This window comes from Ranitomeya imitator, chromosome 1, assembly GCF_032444005.1.
Source record: "Ranitomeya imitator isolate aRanImi1 chromosome 1, aRanImi1.pri, whole genome shotgun sequence".
Lineage (NCBI taxonomy): Eukaryota > Metazoa > Chordata > Amphibia > Anura > Dendrobatidae > Ranitomeya > Ranitomeya imitator.
This window is the reverse complement of record NC_091282.1, coordinates 154,569,577-154,590,614: the sequence shown is the minus strand read 5'-3', so window position 1 is coordinate 154,590,614 and position 21,038 is coordinate 154,569,577. Positions and strand designations below refer to the sequence as shown.

The 21,038-nt window shown below is 40.9% G+C and overlaps 1 protein-coding gene across 4 annotated transcripts in view; it reads left to right on the top strand.

Annotated features, from left to right (window-relative positions):
• ARB2A (ARB2 cotranscriptional regulator A) overlaps window positions 1-21,038 on the top strand; it is a 607,421-nt gene that overhangs the window by 420,592 nt on the left and 165,791 nt on the right. For all 4 annotated transcript variants that reach the window (XM_069751802.1, XM_069751789.1, XM_069751796.1 and 1 more), the window contains one exon: window positions 2,942-3,026. In XM_069751802.1, coding sequence (XP_069607903.1) covers window positions 2,942-3,026 — 85 coding nt within the window. The remainder of the gene's footprint in view (window positions 1-2,941; window positions 3,027-21,038) is intronic.

Below are 21,038 nucleotides of genomic sequence, written 5' to 3'. Positions count from 1 at the left end.
ATATATATATATATATATATATATATATATACAATTATATATATATATATAATATATATATACTGTGTATGTATGTACATATACTGTGTGTATGTATGTGTGTGTGTATATATATATATATATATATATTATAATATAATCATAATATGCACACATAAATAGTGTGTGTGTGTATATTATATAATGTTTTCTGATCCTCATCCCTTACCTAATCTGATACGGCGACCTCCTTTTATCTCCACGGTGCACTTCTTGGATTTAGAACAGTAGGTTGCCTTGACAAATCTATTCAAAACTCCGTTCCTTGGCTTTTATTGGTGGGGATTCAAGGCTTTCACATTTCTCCTCGCTGCTATACAGCTGACATCTTCTTCCAGACAGAATGAATTAAGGAAATACAATAAGACACTTGATCTACCAGTCAAGGATCTTTCCATGTTGAGGATAGATTCCATAGTGCGCAGTCAGGGTAGCAGGCATCTCTAAATACACAATACCGGCTTGTTTACCAGTCCAGCAAACAAATTTTTTCCGTTTTTTTAGCAAACCTGATTAATAGGTGAAATATTTCTGTATATGTAAAAAAAAATAAAAATGACAGGAATCAGAGTAAAAACGGCAAAGTGTTACATTTGCAGAGGAACCCTTTTTTGCATTTTTTAAGGAATAGTTGCAGCTTAAACAGGATCACGTATTGGTGTCTTAGGCCGAGCGACATTTGTAGAATGTACTGCTCTGATGTTCGGACTGTATGATGGATGTTCACAATCAATCATTGATGTCATGTTTTCTTAGCCCGATCATCCCTTTCACGTTGGTATGAGAATAATTCATTGCAGTCCTCCTCTTTAGGCAGATAGTTATTGACATGCATCAACATTTGAAGTTCAATTTTCTGTCATTGTTTGTGAAGTATAATTTCTAAACTTGACAGTGTGTGCAGACTCGGAGCCACACATGTGGGAGAGGGAAAATGATGAGGATTGCATATTCTTAGTCAAAATGATGTAAAGACACATGAAAACAAACATCTATAATACATAGAAAAGGAAATACACAGCTTGTTTCAGATCTCCACTTTCTGAAGGGATTCCGTTTACTTGGTGGCACTCCCTCCTGATGGTCAGTGCCCAGGTGTCATACCCAGCCAGTACACACTGACTATACCCCTGTTTCTGGGTAGAAGCTCCAGAAACGTATGTGTTCAAATTCAGACCAAAATGACCATTCTATACTTTGGAAATGATATGACTGAGATCATTGAGTTTATAGCTAACAAAAGCATGTGTACAAAATGTTTCCCGATTGTTAGCATAATTTTGGCTTTTGGGGACATAATTTAGAATAACAAAAATGCTTTATATTTGAAAATTATTTGCCGACTATGTTGGTACTATAAAACTAGAAATAAATCAAGTAGAATTCAAGTTGGAGTGGCACCTAGTTTTCATTAATCCTTTTAGTGATCGTTGCCATTCATTTAAATTATTTAAAATGGTTTGTTTAGGATTCCTGAAAATGTTTATTTCACTGTGTCCACCTAATAGTACGGCAAATGCTAACCTGAAGGAGTTGCCCAACACTAATTTACTTTTTTTTTTATTATGGGCCTAAAAACTAACAGGCAGGTAGTTGCCAACAGTGACAACTAGCTGCATATTCTAGCCGGCACCAGATCAGAGCAGTATCTGCTCCTGCCGGCAATTCAGCTGCTCCCTGTCAGCAGAGCAGCTCTTCTTCTTCTGGGTTGCTCTGTGGTCAAGACGTGACTGCTAACATCAGGCTGATTGACAGACCTCTTCCTGCAATTAGCAAAATCCAAAACCAGGTACTATTCACTTTTATAAAGCAAGGAATGACCAAACTGCACAATGCCCATGTATATTTAAAGATTGATCAATTTTATTAAATACAAAATTAATTTAAAACACTAACAATTTACATAAAAGGAATTGCCTCCAATGTGAGGAACACAGATTGCAAGGAATATTGGCATACACACCTACAGTAATCATAAATTGTAGTGGAGACACTATTTAAAAGAGCTTGCAGATGAGATCTGACAAAAAATACATGGCAAGGGATTCAAATTCCAGAGCCTATATATGGGGTATTGAGCACCAATATATCCTGTGCTAAGTATAAAATATCCAACCAATTGGTTAATCCCCCATGTAATGAAGGATTCCTATGTGCTCAAATCGCTAAAGCTCACATATGCAATTATGAACAAAACTGACTTACAAAGTGTGTGATATCCAAGGCCCTCTGAAGAAGTGTGGACGAAATGCGCGTCGGGGTGGAGGAACGAGGCTCGGATATCACACACTATGTGACTGGTTTTGGATATTGATATATTCAGCATAGCACAATGATATTTGTGGGATCAAAAAGTAGTTTGATTTAATTCCTGCAATTAGGTAGCTGGGAGCCGCCATTCAATCAGCATGACATCAGCAGTCATATCCTGTCGACAGAGCAGCATAATGGAAGAGAACCCACTGCTCCACCAATGTCAGCGGAAGCTGCTGAATCACTGGCAGAAGAGGTCACTGACCATTCTCTCTGTGCCAGCAGAGATCGGCATCGTGCACAACAGACAGGTAGTTAGATGTTTCTTAGGCCCATAGTAAAAAATTATAATATAGTCCTGGATAACCCCCTTTATGATCCACAGTACTTTGGAAAATGTAAGATTGGAGCATAATATAACTTTTTGCGTCACATACTGCCACCCATAGGCTCTGCACTAAGTGATAACACCGCAAAGTGAGGCTTCCTGTACTGTCACTTTAATAAAAAAAAATATCCATTGACCACCCAAAATGCTTTGCTGCTGCCTTTCCAATACTTGAAAACCCACTTGTGTATCGTTTCCATATATTTATGGTATATACTTTATTCCTTCAAATTTATATTTTTTCTGATTTGTCTTTTGCAGAATTGCTGTAACTGGGTATCCAGTAGTGAACCATTAGACACCCCGGTGGAATCGATGCTGCCAGACTGCCCCCGTGTATCTGCAGGTAGAAGTCTCATGCTTTAACAGTACTACAGTGTTTTCTATATAGGCATGATGACTAGCAATGTACTACAGATTCAATCTACCACTTATGTGGCAAACGCAAGATCAAGATTGCGCAAGCAATGGTAGTGTGGGGTCTCAGGGATTCTAGGTGGGACGGATGATGCAATTTCCTATCAATATTGGTGATATATTCCCTCTTCCATTATGGCCAGCCAAACACAGCGTGTTCTGGAAGTTTGAGGGTGTGTGTGCAGTGGGAAGGGTGCAGCCTGGAAGTTAACTCTGCCTCCAGAGCTTATTTTACATGAAGGAGGAGTTACCAGTGTGATGGCCTTTCTCTGCCCTCCTGATCTCGCTGCAGAGCTGTGTGTGATTATACCTGACACATCTGCAGATTCCTCTCAGCTTCCATCTCACAGGCAGACAGGGTTACAATATTGGTACAATACATGAGAGCTCAGAGAGAAGCAAAATTGTGTTTGCAAGAAGACAAAGTTAATTTCTTCTGTAATGTGTTAGTTACTTGTCTCACACTGGTGACTCCCCTTCATGTAAAATAACTCTGCCCCCAGAGATCATCTTTCAGGCACCATTCTCCCCAGAACCTGGAAGTGGTCACTTATATGAAGTGATACAAGATGATTTCTTAGCAACCAGGCATCTGGTATGAGACATACATGTATCACTCTAATCAGCAGTCTATAACCTGTATGCCCATATTAATAGTCTAAATATTTCAAATGTGGTGACAGATTCCATTTAAACATAGTAAACTAATGCAATTTCCACTTTGACCACTGAGCCTCATATTAGCATGATGCTTCCTGTTCCATAGATATGACTTTCAGCAGTCTCAATATCATCACAGGCAGAATTTCAATGATAGATAACACCTTGGTATATAGATAACACAAGATTCAGCATTAACAATGGCACAGTGACTTCTGCACAGATCAGAGCATTCCTGGACAGCTCTCCCATAGAAATCAGTGAATATCTCCATGTTTCCTTGGGTATGTGTGTCCGCTGTGAATCACATCTCTGAATAAAATAACAGCAGATCCGGCAAGATGACCAGCCTCATAATAATACTCAGAAAATAAGATAAAACATGTAGAATCAGGAAAAAAAAACATTAGAAAAAACTATGTAGCAGTTGCTGGTTTCGATTAAAATACATATTTTCCCTTTAAACCAAACAATCGTATCATTTTCAGCCCAAAGAAATAGGTCATTCTGAATATTATCACGTTTGTGTCGAGACACTCATCGCCCCCTTATAAAAGAGACACTCATCGCCCCCTTATAAAAAAGATCTCAAAGTGTCTGATATGATGCTAGTAGAATTATTATTATTATTATTATTATTTATTATTATAGCGCCATTTATTCCATGGCGCTTTACATGTGAGGGTACAGTAGATTATTCTATTTACGTATTCCTGGTGGGAGTCGCAGTATGCCAATCCTTTCAAGGTAAGTTTCAGCACCTGTTCTTATCCCTTCGCTTTTGGGGGAGAATCGTGATCATTCCATTATAGCCAATGGCCAGCCAGAAGGCCACAAGTGAGGCTGATAGAGGGCAAAGTATCATGGGGCTTTAATAGGCGCATTCATAGACCTTTATATGTAACAAAAAAAACTTCACTAGTAAGATGAATATTCCAATGGCATAGCCCCTAAGCTATAATATTGGAATATTCATCTTACTAGTGAAGTTTTTTTGGAAAACGGTGTTCTGCGCTGTTGGTGATGATCCAGACGGAGATTCAATGAGACAAGGATTGTGCTACAATGTGGTTTATTTTCATTGTGTTTCAAAGTCATCCAAGTTCTTCACCAGGAAAAACCGCAAGGAATGAAGATGTTGGATGATTTCAAAGCATTGAAACTAAACCTCATTGTTACTATCCTTGTCTCATTGAATCTCAGTTTGGATCCTTACCAGCAGTGCAGATCTCCACTTTCCTTTTTCCTGCATGATATTATATTGGATTTTGTAACCCATGATTTCTCGATTTCGTTCTATTTAGTGTTGTATATTACACAACAGAACCAAGAGAGCATAACTGTTTTATGACGGTCAATGGTATCTGGATAGAGCCCTATGGCGTTATCGTGTTTCTCCTCTAATGTTCCAGCTTACTTATTAGTGATGAGAAAATGTGCTTGGATAAGGTTTTATCTGGGCACGCTCGCATGCTAACCAAGTGACTTCGGCATGCTTGGAACATGTGTTTGAGCCTCGCGCCTGCATGTCTCGCTGGTGTATGCCGCAACACATGCAGGGATCGCCTAATAAACAGCTGTGAGACATGCAGATGCGGGGACTCGAACATATTATTCGAGCACGCCAGAGAATGCTCGGAGAACACCTTATCTGAGAACTTTCGCTAATCACTATTACTTATATATAAAAAGTATAAAATGCCTTTAACACAAAATGGCATTCGCCCCGCTTGTAGAGTCAGTAGTGACTAGCGCCGTCTCTGCCAATGGAGACTTGTTTGACCTAGAACTCCTAAAACGACTCTTACAATTTTCGATACTTATGACTTACCGCCTACTATTTCACATAAATAGGAGCGAATGGAAAAAGAGTCACAACAGTTGGGAGTCCGCCTTGTTCCTTGTTGACTACGGCTTTTCTACCACTCACAACCTAATTCCATCTCTCCTGCTTCTTAAATACATGATTAAAAACCATTAAAACAATGTAATTGTCTGTGTATAGACCACACAAGCGCATGCATACGGCCTTCCCGTATATATTTTCATGTGGCTCATTTGTTAACGCACTACTGGTACATAAAATATTGAAATATGCAGAGTAATTTGCTGGAGATGTCAGACAATGTGTTTAATTAAAATATAGATGAAAGATAATACATCTTTCATGGTTTAGTCGCTTGCATTATCTTGAAATGATATCAAGTAAAAACAATCTCACGCATGTGTTAAATGTAATTAGAAAAATAATTCTGTTACATCAGTGGGAGGATGGCGCTCATCTGAAATAACTTTTATAGGTTTACCCTAGCGCCTGAGTCTATTGTTCGGTTTTACATCTCCACTTTCTTTTATGTCATCAGTAATTTTCTATCTTTGTGTTTATTGTACGGGATCTACTCATTTCTTCTTCTATAGCCAAAGCGACAGTTTGATGCCCAAACCCAGGTGGGTTCAGCACGCCCCTCACTCATCATTGTACAGTAACGCTCTCTTGAGAATTTAGGACTTGAGTAAATAAAAGCTTTTTACTCCCTGCAGTCGGGCAAGAGAAATAGAGAGTCTGACAGCTTCTTCTGTACGAATGGAGGAGCTATATGATAAGATATTCACCATATGTTCATTGTGTGGGGCACAAACAGCATGGGATCTGTATGGAGGGAGGGTGCATATGGGAGGTATGCTTGGAATATTTTTTTTTTTTGTATGGGATGATCTGCAAAAGCACGCTAGACAATTGACACCATACGGTCTACATCACGCGTCGTGATTTTAATATATTAGGGGAGAAGTGGCATTTCACAGCAATTTAACATATTTAAATAACTGTAGATAAATATATGAATATTCTGAGGTTTTTTGTTTATGCTTATGAGCTTTGGCGCTGTTCATTACTTTGCACAATTCTTCATTGTGAACTGTTAAGCAGAATGAAAATCATTTCAATACAGTTTGCAAGGCACTTACAGGCAATGAGACCATCAGTAAGGATAATAAACAAGTTTTACCATATGACATGATGTATAATGATACACATCTGAAAAACTTTATTCTTTAGGGGTTTTTTAGTTTCACTATTTTTGGTGATAATTATGTGCATGCATATATTTATGTCTACATATTTGTACATATGCATTTATCTATATGTGCATGCATGTATGAATGTGTTCATGTGTTACACACATATATATCTATATCTACACATATATGTAATACAAACACATTAATACATGCATGCACATATATATATATATATATATATATATATATATATATATATATACAGTATATGTCTCAAATGTGTGTTCATGTGTGTATGCGTGCGTATATATATGTATATATATATATATATATATGTGTATATATGTATGTATGTATGTGTGTGTATATATATATATATATATATATATATATATATATATACGCATACGCCACTGGGCATTAAAGTCCTAGTTTTTCTTTTTGTGCGGTTTCCCTTTTTTTGCATACGTTTGTCTATTTGCTTATGCATTTTTGTATATATGCATGTATCTATGTGTATGTGTCTGTATATTTGTACCTGTGTTCGTATATACTAATGTTATTTATTGTAGTGCCATGTATTCCATGGCACTTTACATGTTAAAGGACTCTGTCACCTGAATTTGGATGCTATGTAAATGCCCTGTGTCCGGTCCGATGGGCGGTGTTTCTTCTTTTTTCCTCCACCCCATCCTTCCCCGCTGTCCACAAGATTTTCCGGAATTGGAGTAGGTGTCCTCCATAGTTTGCACGTGCGCAATGCAATCTTGTCTCGCGCAGTATGCTTTGCCCATCTGCGGGCAAAGCCGAAAAGCAATACTGCACATGCATCGGCGCACTATGTTTCGGAAGTATTTCTCTGTGTTCAGGAACATAGTGTGGCGGCGCATGCGCAGTAATGCTTTCGGCTTTGCCGGCAGATGGGCAAAGCATACTGCACATGCGCAAGACAAGATTGCATTGCGCACGCGCGAACTATGGAGGACACCTACTCCAATTCCGGAAAATACAGCGGACAGCTGGGAAGGATGGGGTGGAGGAAAAAAGAAGAAACACCGCCCATCGGACCTGACACAGGCCATTTGCAGAACCAACCAGACAAATTCAGGTGACAGTCCTTTTAAAGAGGCATACATAATAAAAAACAAGTACAATAATGCTGAAACAATACAAGTTACTTACTGGTACAGTAGAAGAAGAGATCCCGGCCTATGAGGGCTCACACTATACATTATACATGCATGTGTCTACATTTGCATATGTACGTGTGTGCGTACATTTACATCTATATATTATATATATGTGTTTGTACATAGGTATGTGTCTATGTGTATATATATTTATGCCTATATTTGTATACATTTGTGTTGGTGTTCTACTTGCATACATGTGAGGATATGTGCACACGTTCAGGATTTCTTGCAGAAATTTCCTGACAAAAAACGGACATTTCTGCCGGAAATCCGTATGCATTTTTTGCGCGTTTTTTTTCCGGAGCTTTCTCAATGCATTAAATAGCGGGAAAAGCGCAAAAAATCTGCAAAATTAATGAACATGCTGCTTTTTTTACCGCAATGCGTTTTTTTTGTGGGAAAAACTCATCATGTGCACAAAAATTGCGGAATGCATTCTAAATGATAGGATGCATATGTATGTGTTTTTATGCATTTTTATCGCGAAAAATCCTGAACGTGTGAACTTACCCTGAGTGATATTGACCTCTTTATTTGCAGCTTTACCTATATAAGTTACACATTTAAGGGTCACTGCCCCTCCATGTACCCCACTATTCTTTTTTTTTTGTGTGTGTGTGTTTTCCTTTGTGGTGTGCGCAGATAGAAATATTGGCCCACAGATCGAGCCATATTGGGCACTATGGGGTAAGCTGTCCTCCAACAAGCAGATGAATGTTATCCACAGCTTCTAATAAATGGCTTGCACTTTTTGGATGATATTAATTAAAATGTATCCTTGCTTTGTCTTGCAGTGGTAGAGTGCTTTCATCTCCCCATTGCATTGTGCAGCTCGGCTCCCCTAGCTTACGGTAGCATTAAAAATATAGTTTTGTGCATTGAGATGAGCTATCTAATCATTTCATTACCGGTGGTTTAGGATATGGAAGACTTTAAAAGCTGTCTAACAATAAGACTGTCACCGCACAGCCTCATCCCCCTAATAAGCCATTCAAACCTGTAGCCAGTGTCTTTGTGATATACAAGCACTTTATTAATAAAACTACACTTTAAAAACCTCCCTTCGTTATATTGGATTGCTCTTTTATTATCATGCTGGCAGCATGTTAATCTGTAAAAATAAGCGGGGGGAAATCTAAAATTACAGGCAAGAAACTCCAGTTCCCCAGCTGTAATACTGGTGGCATGTACCGCGTGTAAACAGGCTCGAGATAGCACGCTGTTAATGCTTTGGCAGAATCAAAGTAGTGCAAGTACACACAGCACATCAATGCTCAGGGCTCCGCTCCGTGGGCCGGGAGCCGCCAGTTCTCAGCATGTTAGACACAGATCTGTGAAGCTGATTTTATTAGCGTTCTCTGGTTTCTCATTTTCGCCCTACAAACAAATTAATAACCCATTGATGGGTGGCGTTCTGTAACCTTTTTGGGTACTCTCCCATTAGGTAGAGTCTGTGTTCGCAGCGACGACGTGATGGTGATATTTGCAGAAAGCCGCGAGAAGCTTGCTATAAATAAGGGGCGCCAGCTGTTGGAAAGGACCGAGGCTCGTTCAGAGTAAAATTGTAGTTATTTTGTTGATTGCCGTTGCTTGAGGGGGGGGGAGAAAAAGACAAAAGGAAGTTATTTAAACTGAAATTATATCTTTCTTTAGGGGGTGGAGTTGCGTCTGTGAATGAAACGTTTCGCTGGGATCCTTTTCTATGGGAAATGGCGTTAGCCGGTGACGAGATGCATGTGTTCTTGGTGGGGCCCTTTCCAATGCGGGATTACGTCTGTGTTAAGATGGCCCCCCTCAGCTTGTTCAGAAGGGTTAGAGAAGTTCCTGAACCCTCCACATGTGGTCAGCACTGTGACGGAGTCTAACAATGGTATAATGGACACAGCAAGCACCATGAAGAAAAAGAGAAAAAAAAAGCGTACACAAGAGATAGCAGGCAGTCTATAATTATAATGTGCTGCGGCACTCCGGAGTACATTGTATCCTTCTATGAAAGGGAAGATAATAAGACAAGCAGCTGGTAGTAGTGGAGAGTCAATCAAATTGAGGCTGGAAATGAATTAGCTTCAACAACTATGTTAAGAGACCCCAGATAAAAAGAGCAGCCACAGTTCGGAGTGATCAAATAAAACCATACATGAAAAATGATGGTAAATATTAGTACTTCAATTACAAGGGATATTAGAAGAGTCCCTGGGCTAATAGACGAAAACCAATCAGAGCTAGCCCAGCCTCAGGCTGCAGGGGTTTCCTCTAAGTGGCCCATTAGGTTCAAATAATTAAAATGTTGTGAGGGATTTATTTATCCAATTAATTATTTGTTGATTGTAACGTCTTAGTACAACTCTCTCTTTACGTGAGACTTATACAAAGACCTAAACCATAGGTGGTCCCTGGATCCACTAGAGATCCATGTCCAAGGTAGGTGCCGTTATGGTGGTTTTCATAATCCATTAATTAGAGAATAGGTAAACATCAGTAGTAGTCAGGAGATTCGACAGGAGTGTAACTTTGTAATTTACAGTGAGGTATCATTATTTAATGTTGTCAAGTGGCTGTGGCGTATACCAATCCCTACTATGGATTGACAGTCTGTGTCACTTGCACACATTCTCTTACACACACACACACACACACACATATATGGGTTCAGACTGGCCCACAGAGGGTAGGTGAATCCCCTGGTGGGCCCCTCACCTCCCTATATGAACAGTATGTAGGACAATTTACATGATTCACTGTGTACAAGCCAAGTTATCTTCAAATAATTCATCAAACTACCTAGTTTATTATATAGAAGAGCAGGTACATTTGTGAATGAGGGAAATGTAATGTTTGCATATAGTATATACTTGGTGGGCCCATGCCACCCCAGCCTGTTACTGTCACACACACAGACACACACACACATCACACTCATGCTGTATATACACACACGTCACACACTGTCTAGGGCAATGTTTTTTGTATTTTGTTTTCTTATTATTGGTAGCTTATTATTATCGTCATAAAGCTCAGCAATCCTCATCAATATGTTCTTTTATGGCAGAAACCTGAATATAAGGACTGCATTAAGTGGCTCACGCATGATAATACTGTACGCACCCCACAGCTCTTTTCTGTGTCCAATAGGCAATTCCTGTACGTCTAGAACCCCCCAGTGCTTGTCAGTCAGGTGGGACCTTCTTTGCCTACAGAAGTGCTGTTGTCCATCTGGACACTTGTTCATGCCATCAGTACACAGAGAACAGTGTTTGTGAGGTTGATGTCCTGGGGGCAACTCTGGTACCTGACAGTACGTAGCGGCGGCCGTTGTGTTACAGTGTGGCTTACAATCTGGAGATTCTGGTCTCAGAAATCTGAAGATGATATACACTAAGTATACATTATGAGGATAGTCTAGACTCTAGATTAAGTGAACCTTTCAAGTTGGATGCATTATTATTATTATTATTATTATTATTATCTAAGAATTGGGAAATGAGATATACAATCAGAAATGTAAAGTTCCTTATTCAAGCAACATAAAGACCTGCTAAAATTCTAAAAAGGACCGGTACTGTGACCTACCACACTGAATGAAAAGTATGAAGTTTGTAAAGTTCTCATTATTAGTTCCATGTTGTGTAGTAGGACTATATGCTTTGACATGACACGGAAAGCTCACATTCTTGAATTAATTTCCTGATGTCCTCCAATATTCAGGAGTATGTGATCACCTGGTACTCAAACATGTTGGATTTTAACCCCTTTACCCCCAAGGGTGGTTTGCACGTTAATGACCAGGCCAATTTTTACAATTCTGACCACTGTCCCTTTATGAGGTTATAACTCCGAAACGCTTCAACGGATCCTGGTGATTCTGACATTGTTTTCTCGTGACATATTGTACTTCATGATAGTGGTAAAATTTCTTTGATAGTACCTGCGTTTATTTGTGAAAAAAACTGAAATTTGGCGAAAATTTTGAAAATTTCGCAATTTTCAAACTTTGAATTTTTATGCAATTAAATCACAGAGATATGTCACACAAAATACTTAATAAGTAACATTTCCCATATGTCTCCTTTACATCAGCATAATTTTGGAACCAATTTTTTTTTTTGTTAGGGAGTTATAAGGGTTAAAAGTTGACCAGCAATTTCTCATTTTTACAACACCATTTTTTTTTAGGGACCACGTCTCATTTGAAGTCATTTTGAGGGGTCTATATGATAGAAAATGCCCAAGTGTGACACCATTCTAAAAACTGCACCCCTCAAGGTGCTCAAAACCACATTCAAGAAGTTTATTAACCCTTCAGGTGTTTAATAGGAATTTTTGGAATGTTTAAATAAAAATGAACATTTAACTTTTTTACACAAAAAATTTACTTCAGCTCCAATTTGTTTTATTTTACCAAGGGTAACAGGAGAAATTGGACCCAAAAAGTTGTTGTCCAATTTGTCCTGAGTACGCTGATACCCCATATGTGGCAGCAAACCACTGTTTGGGCGCATGGGAGAGCTCGGAAGGGAAGGAGCGCTATTTGACTTTTCAATGCAAAATTGACAGGAATTGAGATGGGACGCCATGTTGCGTTTGGAGAGCCACTGATGTGCCTAAACATTGAAACCCCCCACAAGTGACACCATTTTGGAAAGTAGACCCCCTAAGGAACTTATCTGGATGTGTGGTGAGCACTTTGACCCACCAAGTGCTTCACAGAAGTTTATAATGCAGAACCGTAAAAATAAAAAATCATATTTTTTCACAAAAATTATATTTTTGCCCCCAATTTTTTATTTTTCCAAGGGTAAGAGAAGAAATTGGACCTCAAAAGTTGTTGTCCAAATTGTCCTGAGTACGCTGATACCCCATATGTGGCAGTAAACCACTGTTTGGGCGCATGGGAGAGCTCGGAAGGGAAGGAGCGCAGTTTGACTTTTCAATGCAAAATTGACAGAAATTGAGATGGGACGCCATGTTGCGTTTGGAGAGCCACTGATGTGCCTAAACATTGAAACCCCCCACAAGTGACACCATTTTGGAAAGTAGACCCCCTAAGGAACTTATCTAGAGGTGTGGTGAGCACTTTGACCCACCAAGTGCTTCACAGAAGTTTATAATGCAGAACCGTAAAAATAAAAAATCATATTTTTTCACAAAAATTATATTTTTGCCCCCAATTTTTTATTTTTCCAAGGGTAAGAGAAGAAATTGGACCTCAAAAGTTGTTGTCCAATTTGTCCTGAGTACGCTGATACCCCATATGTGGCAGTAAACCACTGTTTGGGCGCATGGGAGAGCTCGGAAGGGAAGGAGCGCAGTTTGACTTTCAATGCAAAATTGACAGAAATTGAGATGGGACGCCATGTTGCGTTTGGAGAGCCACTGATGTGCCTAAACATTGAAACCCCCCACAAGTGACACCATTTTGGAAAGTAGACCCCCTAAGGAACTTATCTAGAGGTGTGGTGAGCACTTTGACCCACCAAGTGCTTCACAGAAGTTTATAATGCAGAACCGTAAAAATAAAAAATCATATTTTTTCACAAAAATTATATTTTTGCCCCCAATTTTTTATTTTCCCAAGGGTAAGAGAAGAAATTGGACCTCAAAAGTTGTTGTCCAATTTGTCCCGAGTACGCTGATACCCCATATGTGGCAGTAAACCACTGTTTGGGCGCATGGGAGAGCTCGGAAGGGAAGGAGCGCCGTTTGACTTTTCAATGCAAAATTGACAGGAATTGAGATGGGACGCCATGTTGCGTTTGGAGAGCCACTGATGTGCCTAAACATTGAAAACCCCCACAAGTGACACCATTTTGGAAAGTAGACCCCCTAAGGAACTTATCTGGATGTGTGGTGAGCACTTTGACCCACCAAGGGCTTCACAGAAGTTTATAATGCAGAGCCATAAAAATAAAACAAAATTTTTTTCCCACAAAAATTATTTTTTAGCCCCCAGTTTTGTATTTTCCCTAGGGTAACAGGAGAAATTGGACCACAAAAGTTGTTGTCCAATTTGTCCTGAGTACGCTGATACCCCATATGTGGGGGGGAACCACCGTTTGGGCGCATGGGAGGGTTCGGAAGGGAAGGAGCGCCATTTGGAATGCAGACTTAGATGGAATGGTCTGCAGGCGTCACATTGCGTTTGCAGAGCCCCTAATGTACCTAAACAGTAGAAACCCCCCACAAGTGACACCATTTTGGAAAGTAGACCCCCTAAGGAACTCATCTTGATGTGTTGTGAGAGCTTTGAACCCCCAAGTATTTCACTACAGTTTATAACGCAGAGCCATGCAAATAAAAAATATTTTTTTTTCCACAAAAATTATATTTTAGCCCCCAGTTTTGTATTTTTCCAAGGTTAGCAGGAGAAATTGGACCCTAAATGTTGTTGTCCAATTTGTCCTAAGTACGCTGATACCCGATATGTGGGGGGGAACCACCGTTTGGGCGCATGGGAGGGCTCGGAAGGGAAGGAGCATCATTTGGAATGCAGACTTAGATGGATTGGTCTGCAGGCGTCACATTGCGTTTGCAGAGCCCCTAATGTACCTAAACAGTAGAAACCCCCCACAAGTGACCCCATATTGGAAACTAGACCCCTCAATGAACTTATCTAGATGTGTTGTGAGAACTTTGAACCCCCAAGTGTTTCACTACAGTTTATAACGCAGAGCCGTGAAAATAAAAAATCTTTTTGTTTTCCCACAAAAATTATTTTTTAGCCCCCAGTTTTGTATTTTCCCAAGGGTAACAGGAGAAATTGGTCCACAAAAGTTGTTGTCCAATTTGTCCTGAGTACGCTGATACCCCATATGTTGGGGTAAACCCCTGTTTGGGCACACAGGAGAGCTCGGAAGGGAAGGAGCACTGTTTTACTTTTTCAAAGCAGAATTGGCTGGAATTGAGATCGGACGCCATGTCGTGTTTGGAGAGCCCCTGATGTGCCGAAACAGTGGAAACCCCCCAATTATAACTGAAACCCTAATCTAAACACACCCCTAACCCTAATTCCAACGGTAACCCTAACCACACCTCTAACCCTGACACACCCCTAACCCTAATCCCAACCCTATTCCCAACTGTAAATGTAATCTAAACCCTAACCCTAACTTTAGCCCCAACCCTAACTGTAGCCCCAACCCTAACCCTAACCCTAATCCTAGCCCTAACCCTAGCCCTAACCCTAGCCCTAACCCTAGCCCTAACCCTAGCCCTAACCCTAGCCCTAACCCTAGCCCTAACCCTAACCCTAACCCTAGCCCTAACCCTAGCCCTAACCCTAGCCCTAGCCCTAACCCTAGCCCTAACCCTAGCCCTAATGGGAAAATGGAAATAAATACATTTTTTTTTATTTTTCCCTAACTAAGGGGGTGATGAAGGGGGGTTTGATTTACTTTTATAGCGAGTTTTTTAGCGGATTTTTATGATTGGCAGCCGTCACACACTGAAAGACCCTTTTTATTGCAAAAAATATTTTTTGCAATACCACATTTTGAGAGCTATAATTTTTCCATATTTTGGTCCACAGAGTCATGTGAGGTCTTGTTTTTTGCGGGACGAGTTGACGTTTTTATTGAAAACATTTTTGGGCACGTGACCTTTTTTTATCGCTTTTTATTCCGATTTTTGTGAGGAAGAATGACCAAAAGCCAGCTATTCATGAATTTCTATTGGGGGAGGCGTTTATACCGTTCCGCGTTTGGTAAAATTGATAAATCAGTTTTATTCTTCGGGTCAGTACGATTACAGCGATACCTCATTTATATCTTTTTTTATGGTTTGGTGCTTTTATACGATAAAAACTATTTTACAGAAAAAATAATTATTTTTGCATCGCTTTATTCTCAGGACTATAACTTTTTTATTTTTTTGCTGATGATGCTGTATGGCGGCTCTTTTTTTGCGGGACAATATGACGCTTTCAGCGGTACCATGGTTATTTATATCTGTCCTTTTGATCGCGTGTTATTCCACTTTTTGTTCGGCGGTATGATAATAAAGTGTTGTTTTTTGCCTCGTTTTTTTTTTTTTTTTTCTTACGGTGTTTACTGAAGGGGTTAACTAGTGGGCCAGTTTTATAGGTCGGGCCGTTACGGACGCGGCGATACTAAATATGTGTACTTTTATTGGTTTTTTTTTTTTATTTAGATGAAGAAATGTATTTATGGGAATAATATTTTTTTTTTTTTTTCATTATTTTGGAATATTTTTTTTTATTTTTTTTACACATTTGGAAAATTTTTTTTTTACTTTTTTACTTTGTCCCAGGGGGGGACATCACAGATCAGTGATCTGACAGTTTGCACAGCACTCTGTCAGATCACTGATCTGATAGGAGTGCAGGCTGCTTCACAGTGCCTGCTCTGAGCAGGCTCTGTGAAGCCACCTCCCTCCCTGCAGGACCCGGATCCGCGGCCATCTTGGATCCGGGGCTCGAGCAGGGAGGGAGGTGAGGAGACCCTCGCAGCAACGCGATCACATCGCGTTGCTGCGGGGGGCTCAGGGAAGCCCGCAGGGAGCCCCCTCCCTGCGCGGTGCTTCCCTGCACCGCCGGCACATCGCGATCATGTTTGATCGCGGTGTGCCAGGGGTTAATGTGCCGGGGGCGGTCCGTGACCGCTCCTGGCACATAGTGCCGGATGTCAGCTGCGATAAGCAGCTGACACCCGGCCGCGATCGGCCGCGCTCCCCCCGTGAGCGCGGCCGATCGGCTATGACGTACTATCCCGTCCAGGGTCAGATAAGCCCAGGGCACCTGGACGGGATAGTACGTCTAAGGTCACAGAGGGGTTAAGACTTAAGGCCCCCATACACATTAGACTGTCAGCCAAACTCCTCAATATCAGCACGAGCCAACTGATTGTCTGAAGAGGTCAGTCAGACATGTCGCATTTCGGACTGCCAATCGCATTGTTCTCCTGGACGTAAGCTGCCGGTCAACGGTTTGTCGGTGTCTTCCTCATAGACAATAGTGCTCCTGTGTAAGGGAGAGATGGCTATCAGTTGGGTGTTTGGCCGACTGACATCTAATATGTATGGTGGCTTTAGAAGCTACCGATGCTGGATCGTGTGGCGTTACATGGATCAACTGGATGTCTGACTTGTAAGTTCTGTGATGTTTGAACAATATGTGGGGGTTAGTTGGAAAACATATCCAGGAGGACCCATGCGAATGAGGTTAATAGCGACTGATAGATGTTGATGAGGCCACACACAGGTGTGAACAGTGACAGCAGGATCCAGCGTAGAGATGTAGAGCGCATTGGATGACTGTACAGCACACGGCAACTCGAAAGAATGCAGCGCTTGTACACGCGCAGTATATATTGAGCATCTATTAACAAGTTGTGTTTTATTACAAAGCAGCATTCAAGATTCAGTGCTGAAATCTCCCAGCATTCTCTGATGACTCGATGTCTCTACAGAACTTGTACCATCCACTATCCGATGTACTGATGTAAACTTCCAGCACCTCACCATGAGCGCTGATAGTGAAGTTCTTACAAGTGTCCTGCCATAAGACTGTCCGCTGTTTCCAAAATCAACAAATGTCCAACCAATGGCCCAAGTTATTTCACAGCCATGCTCCAATCGCTAAAACAAAATGGCAACTTTTTTTTTTTTTTTTGCAAGATTGGTAACAGAAACTGCAATTTTTCTTGTTAACTGTTTGCTGCAAAGTGTTCAAGAGAGTCTGTCAGCACAAAATGACTGCTCAAACCAAGCACAGGCGCTCAGTGCTCTCTTGCCACCTCGATTAATATACATCACCATCCTTCTCTGACTCTTGTAAAGCCAAAGCTATTAATAAAGGAAACAGAGAGCAGAGATAGCTGGAAACCAAGCAGGTGAGAAAGTGCATTAAACTGCTCAGCCAGGTGAAGCATTCACCCAGAGCCTGTGCTTGGTTTGATCAGTCATTTTGTGCTGATAGATTCCCTTTCAGCAATTTAGCAAATAATACAATGACGAATGATTGCTAGGTTGTAGGCAAGAATAAATAGCGTTAACCCTTAAATAAGACCCCACTCTCGCTTCACATCTGTCACAGCTTCGGTATGAAATATCGCAGGTACTGTTGATCAGAGGAAACGGATTCCATTCATTACTCTCCTTCAGTAATAGAATTAATGTTCTTTATTTTTCCTTCGGCCAAGTGGTAGAGAGGGACAGGTAGCGTCCTCTGGCTGATGGGTGTCCATGTGGAATAGGTAGATGACTAATTTCTGGCTCTAATAATAGAAGTGCTGCGCGGGTGCTATTTCCAGCCTGTGGCACCTCTGTCTGCATTGCAACAATTATCTTGGTGCTCTGGAGACCAAGACATCTCTAGAAAAGTTTTATGCCACTGCATTGTCTTAATTCATCTCCTTAGAAAGAGAGACATCAGAGATCATTCATAAACTCGTTTCTTGTTAACCCATCACGGGCTGATGCAGATTTTTGCCTTGGCTAACAAACTGGTGTTCTAATACCTTGATGCAAAAAACTTATTTCGTATCAGATATTATTTTATATAAAATTGCTGGGTCAATTTTTTATGAATTTCTGAAGGGGTGTGGCTAGTATGTGGCGAGGGCATGGCTTGTATCAGGGTTACGTATTAACCCCTTTCTGACATCAGGCGTAATAGTGCACCGATGTCGGACTCCCCCCTGTTTCGTATGGGCTCAGTAACTGAGCCCGCACCTTTCCGGGCACATGTCAGCTGATATATACAGCTGACATGTGTCTGTAACAGCCGCAGGTGGAATCGCGATCCACCCGCAGCTGTTAGCTAGTTAAATGCCGCTGTCAATCTCTGACAGCAGTATTTAACTCGCGCTTCGGGAAGCGCACTGGAAATCCCGCCGATCTGTGACCTCGCCATGTGATCGTGAGTCACCGATGGGTTGGCATGACAACCAGATGGTTGTCATAGACAGATTGCTATGAGCGCCGACCACAGATGCATTTGCCTAGATTTTTAGTAGAGCCAGGGCTTGTGTTCACTATGTGTGTCAATTCTGCTGGATGAAGCAGAGTTGAGTGTGCTGCTGGTGAGTGACCTGCCAAAATGTGAGCTGTAACTTAGAGACATGTGCCGGGGTCTCTCTCTGTACAAAGACTGCTTGGAACAGTTAGGAAAAGCTGAGAAGTTTGTGTGTTGGAGCTGCGGATAAGATGTATAAGCTGCAGCCGTTTCATTGTGAACTGTGCCCAGAGTTGAACACTTCTGTTTGGCTTTGGAAGCTGCTGGAGGGGATACCGAGATTAGTAGAACCGTACCTCTTCTGTGTCTGAAGTTTGCTTCAAGAGAAAGGTCTCTAATCTATATGGGTGACGTGTGTGCTAACTGAACAGTTTATTTGCTGTGACCCTTTTGTGCCCAGAAGAGGTTGTTTTTAGTTTTGAATCCGTTGTTGTTTTATGACAGCAATAAGACTATCTGTTTGGACCAAACCGCATTGTCTGAACGCTACCTAATGCCTACCTGAGAGTGAATCCCTGCACACCGTACTTTTGTGTAACCTAGTTTTTTAGTTGTATGTGTTAAGGTTTTGTCCTGAGGAAGAGGTCCTGCATGACCTGGAAACGCGTTGACTGTTTTGAAATAAAGCTTTGAAGAATATTGTCTGCCATTCATCCTTATCAGCAGCGCAGATTTGGACATATACACCCTGTTTCACCATTGTCCTTGATTTTTGGGCCCGTCCTCTGCAGCAGCTGATCCATGCTTTTTATATGTTGCTTAGTTGCTACAAAACAAGGTGAGGTACCTCTCTCCTGTGCACCCTATGTTTTTAACCACTTAAGACCCTATTTGCTTTTTTCCTCTCCAGATTTTCTACGTTTAAACTACTTCAGACTTTCCCTGGTTTGTAATTAAATAACTGATGTTACCGGTATGACTTATATATAGGAAAATGGTGGCAAACCGCATTACGTCATCTCATAGATAATACGATAATCAATATAGTGGGCAGCGTGGTGTCTCGGTGGCTAGTACTGTTTGTGGCCCTTGGGTCCAATTCCGATCAAGGAGTTTGCTTGTTCCCTCCGTGTTTGCATGTGTCTCTTCCGGCTTTTCTGTTTTCCTCCAACACTACAAAAACATGCTGATGGGGAAATTAGATTGTGATAATGATGTTAAGCGCTGCGGAATATGGTGGCGCCATATAAGAGAAATAAAATAATGAAATAGTGGGGTAATATACTGATTTATTACTGGGCTGTTTATATACACAACCCATTTACAAGAAATCCCATGAAGATCTTAGCTCTATTTCTGTAAGCATTATAGATTTTGATGACAAGGCACGTGTGCTGCTTACATTACAATTCTGTGTTGGGGAATTGAATGATCTATGGCACGTGAGGCTGCAGTTGAGGTTAGAGTATTGTAATAAGTGGTTTGGAGAATCGCTTGTGATCATATCCATTTACAGTGTTTACCACAAATAAATCATCAGGAAGGATTCTATTATCTGTGATGTACTGTCTTCTGCCGCTGTCTCCTGTGCTTCGTGTTGTATGAAGATACCAGAGCTGATCTTTATATACCCCCGTGTGCGCCTCTCACTACGAGATCATCACAGCAATGCTTCTACGGGGGAAAGCCTCCACGATACCAATGTGTGACACGCCGATGTACAGATTATATACATGGCAACCTCCAAAGCAAAACTCGGGCTGAAAACCTCCTCTGCTCACATTCCCACTAGAGGAGCCTCACTGTGAACATCTAGGACTGCTGCTTCTTCACCTGGCGTACGTACCTTCAGACTGCCTTGAGAAGATGGATGTGTGTTTTTCCGACTTCCTCGTGATCTGTAGTGTAATATGACAATTTAGAACAAGTATATTTGTTCATATATATAGTTATTTGCCTTGGGCTCATGGATGGACGGTATGTGCCCGGAGAGTCCCATAGATGCTGTATTAAAGATCAATGCCGCATAGGTTAGGAATTCAGTTGTCATGTGGATGAAGTGCTTCTCTTGATTTGCACTTGGGGACTTTTCCACTACACACATTTATGATATATTAAAGGGAGTCTTTCAGCAGAGATTGACTGCTCTGTGCTTCAC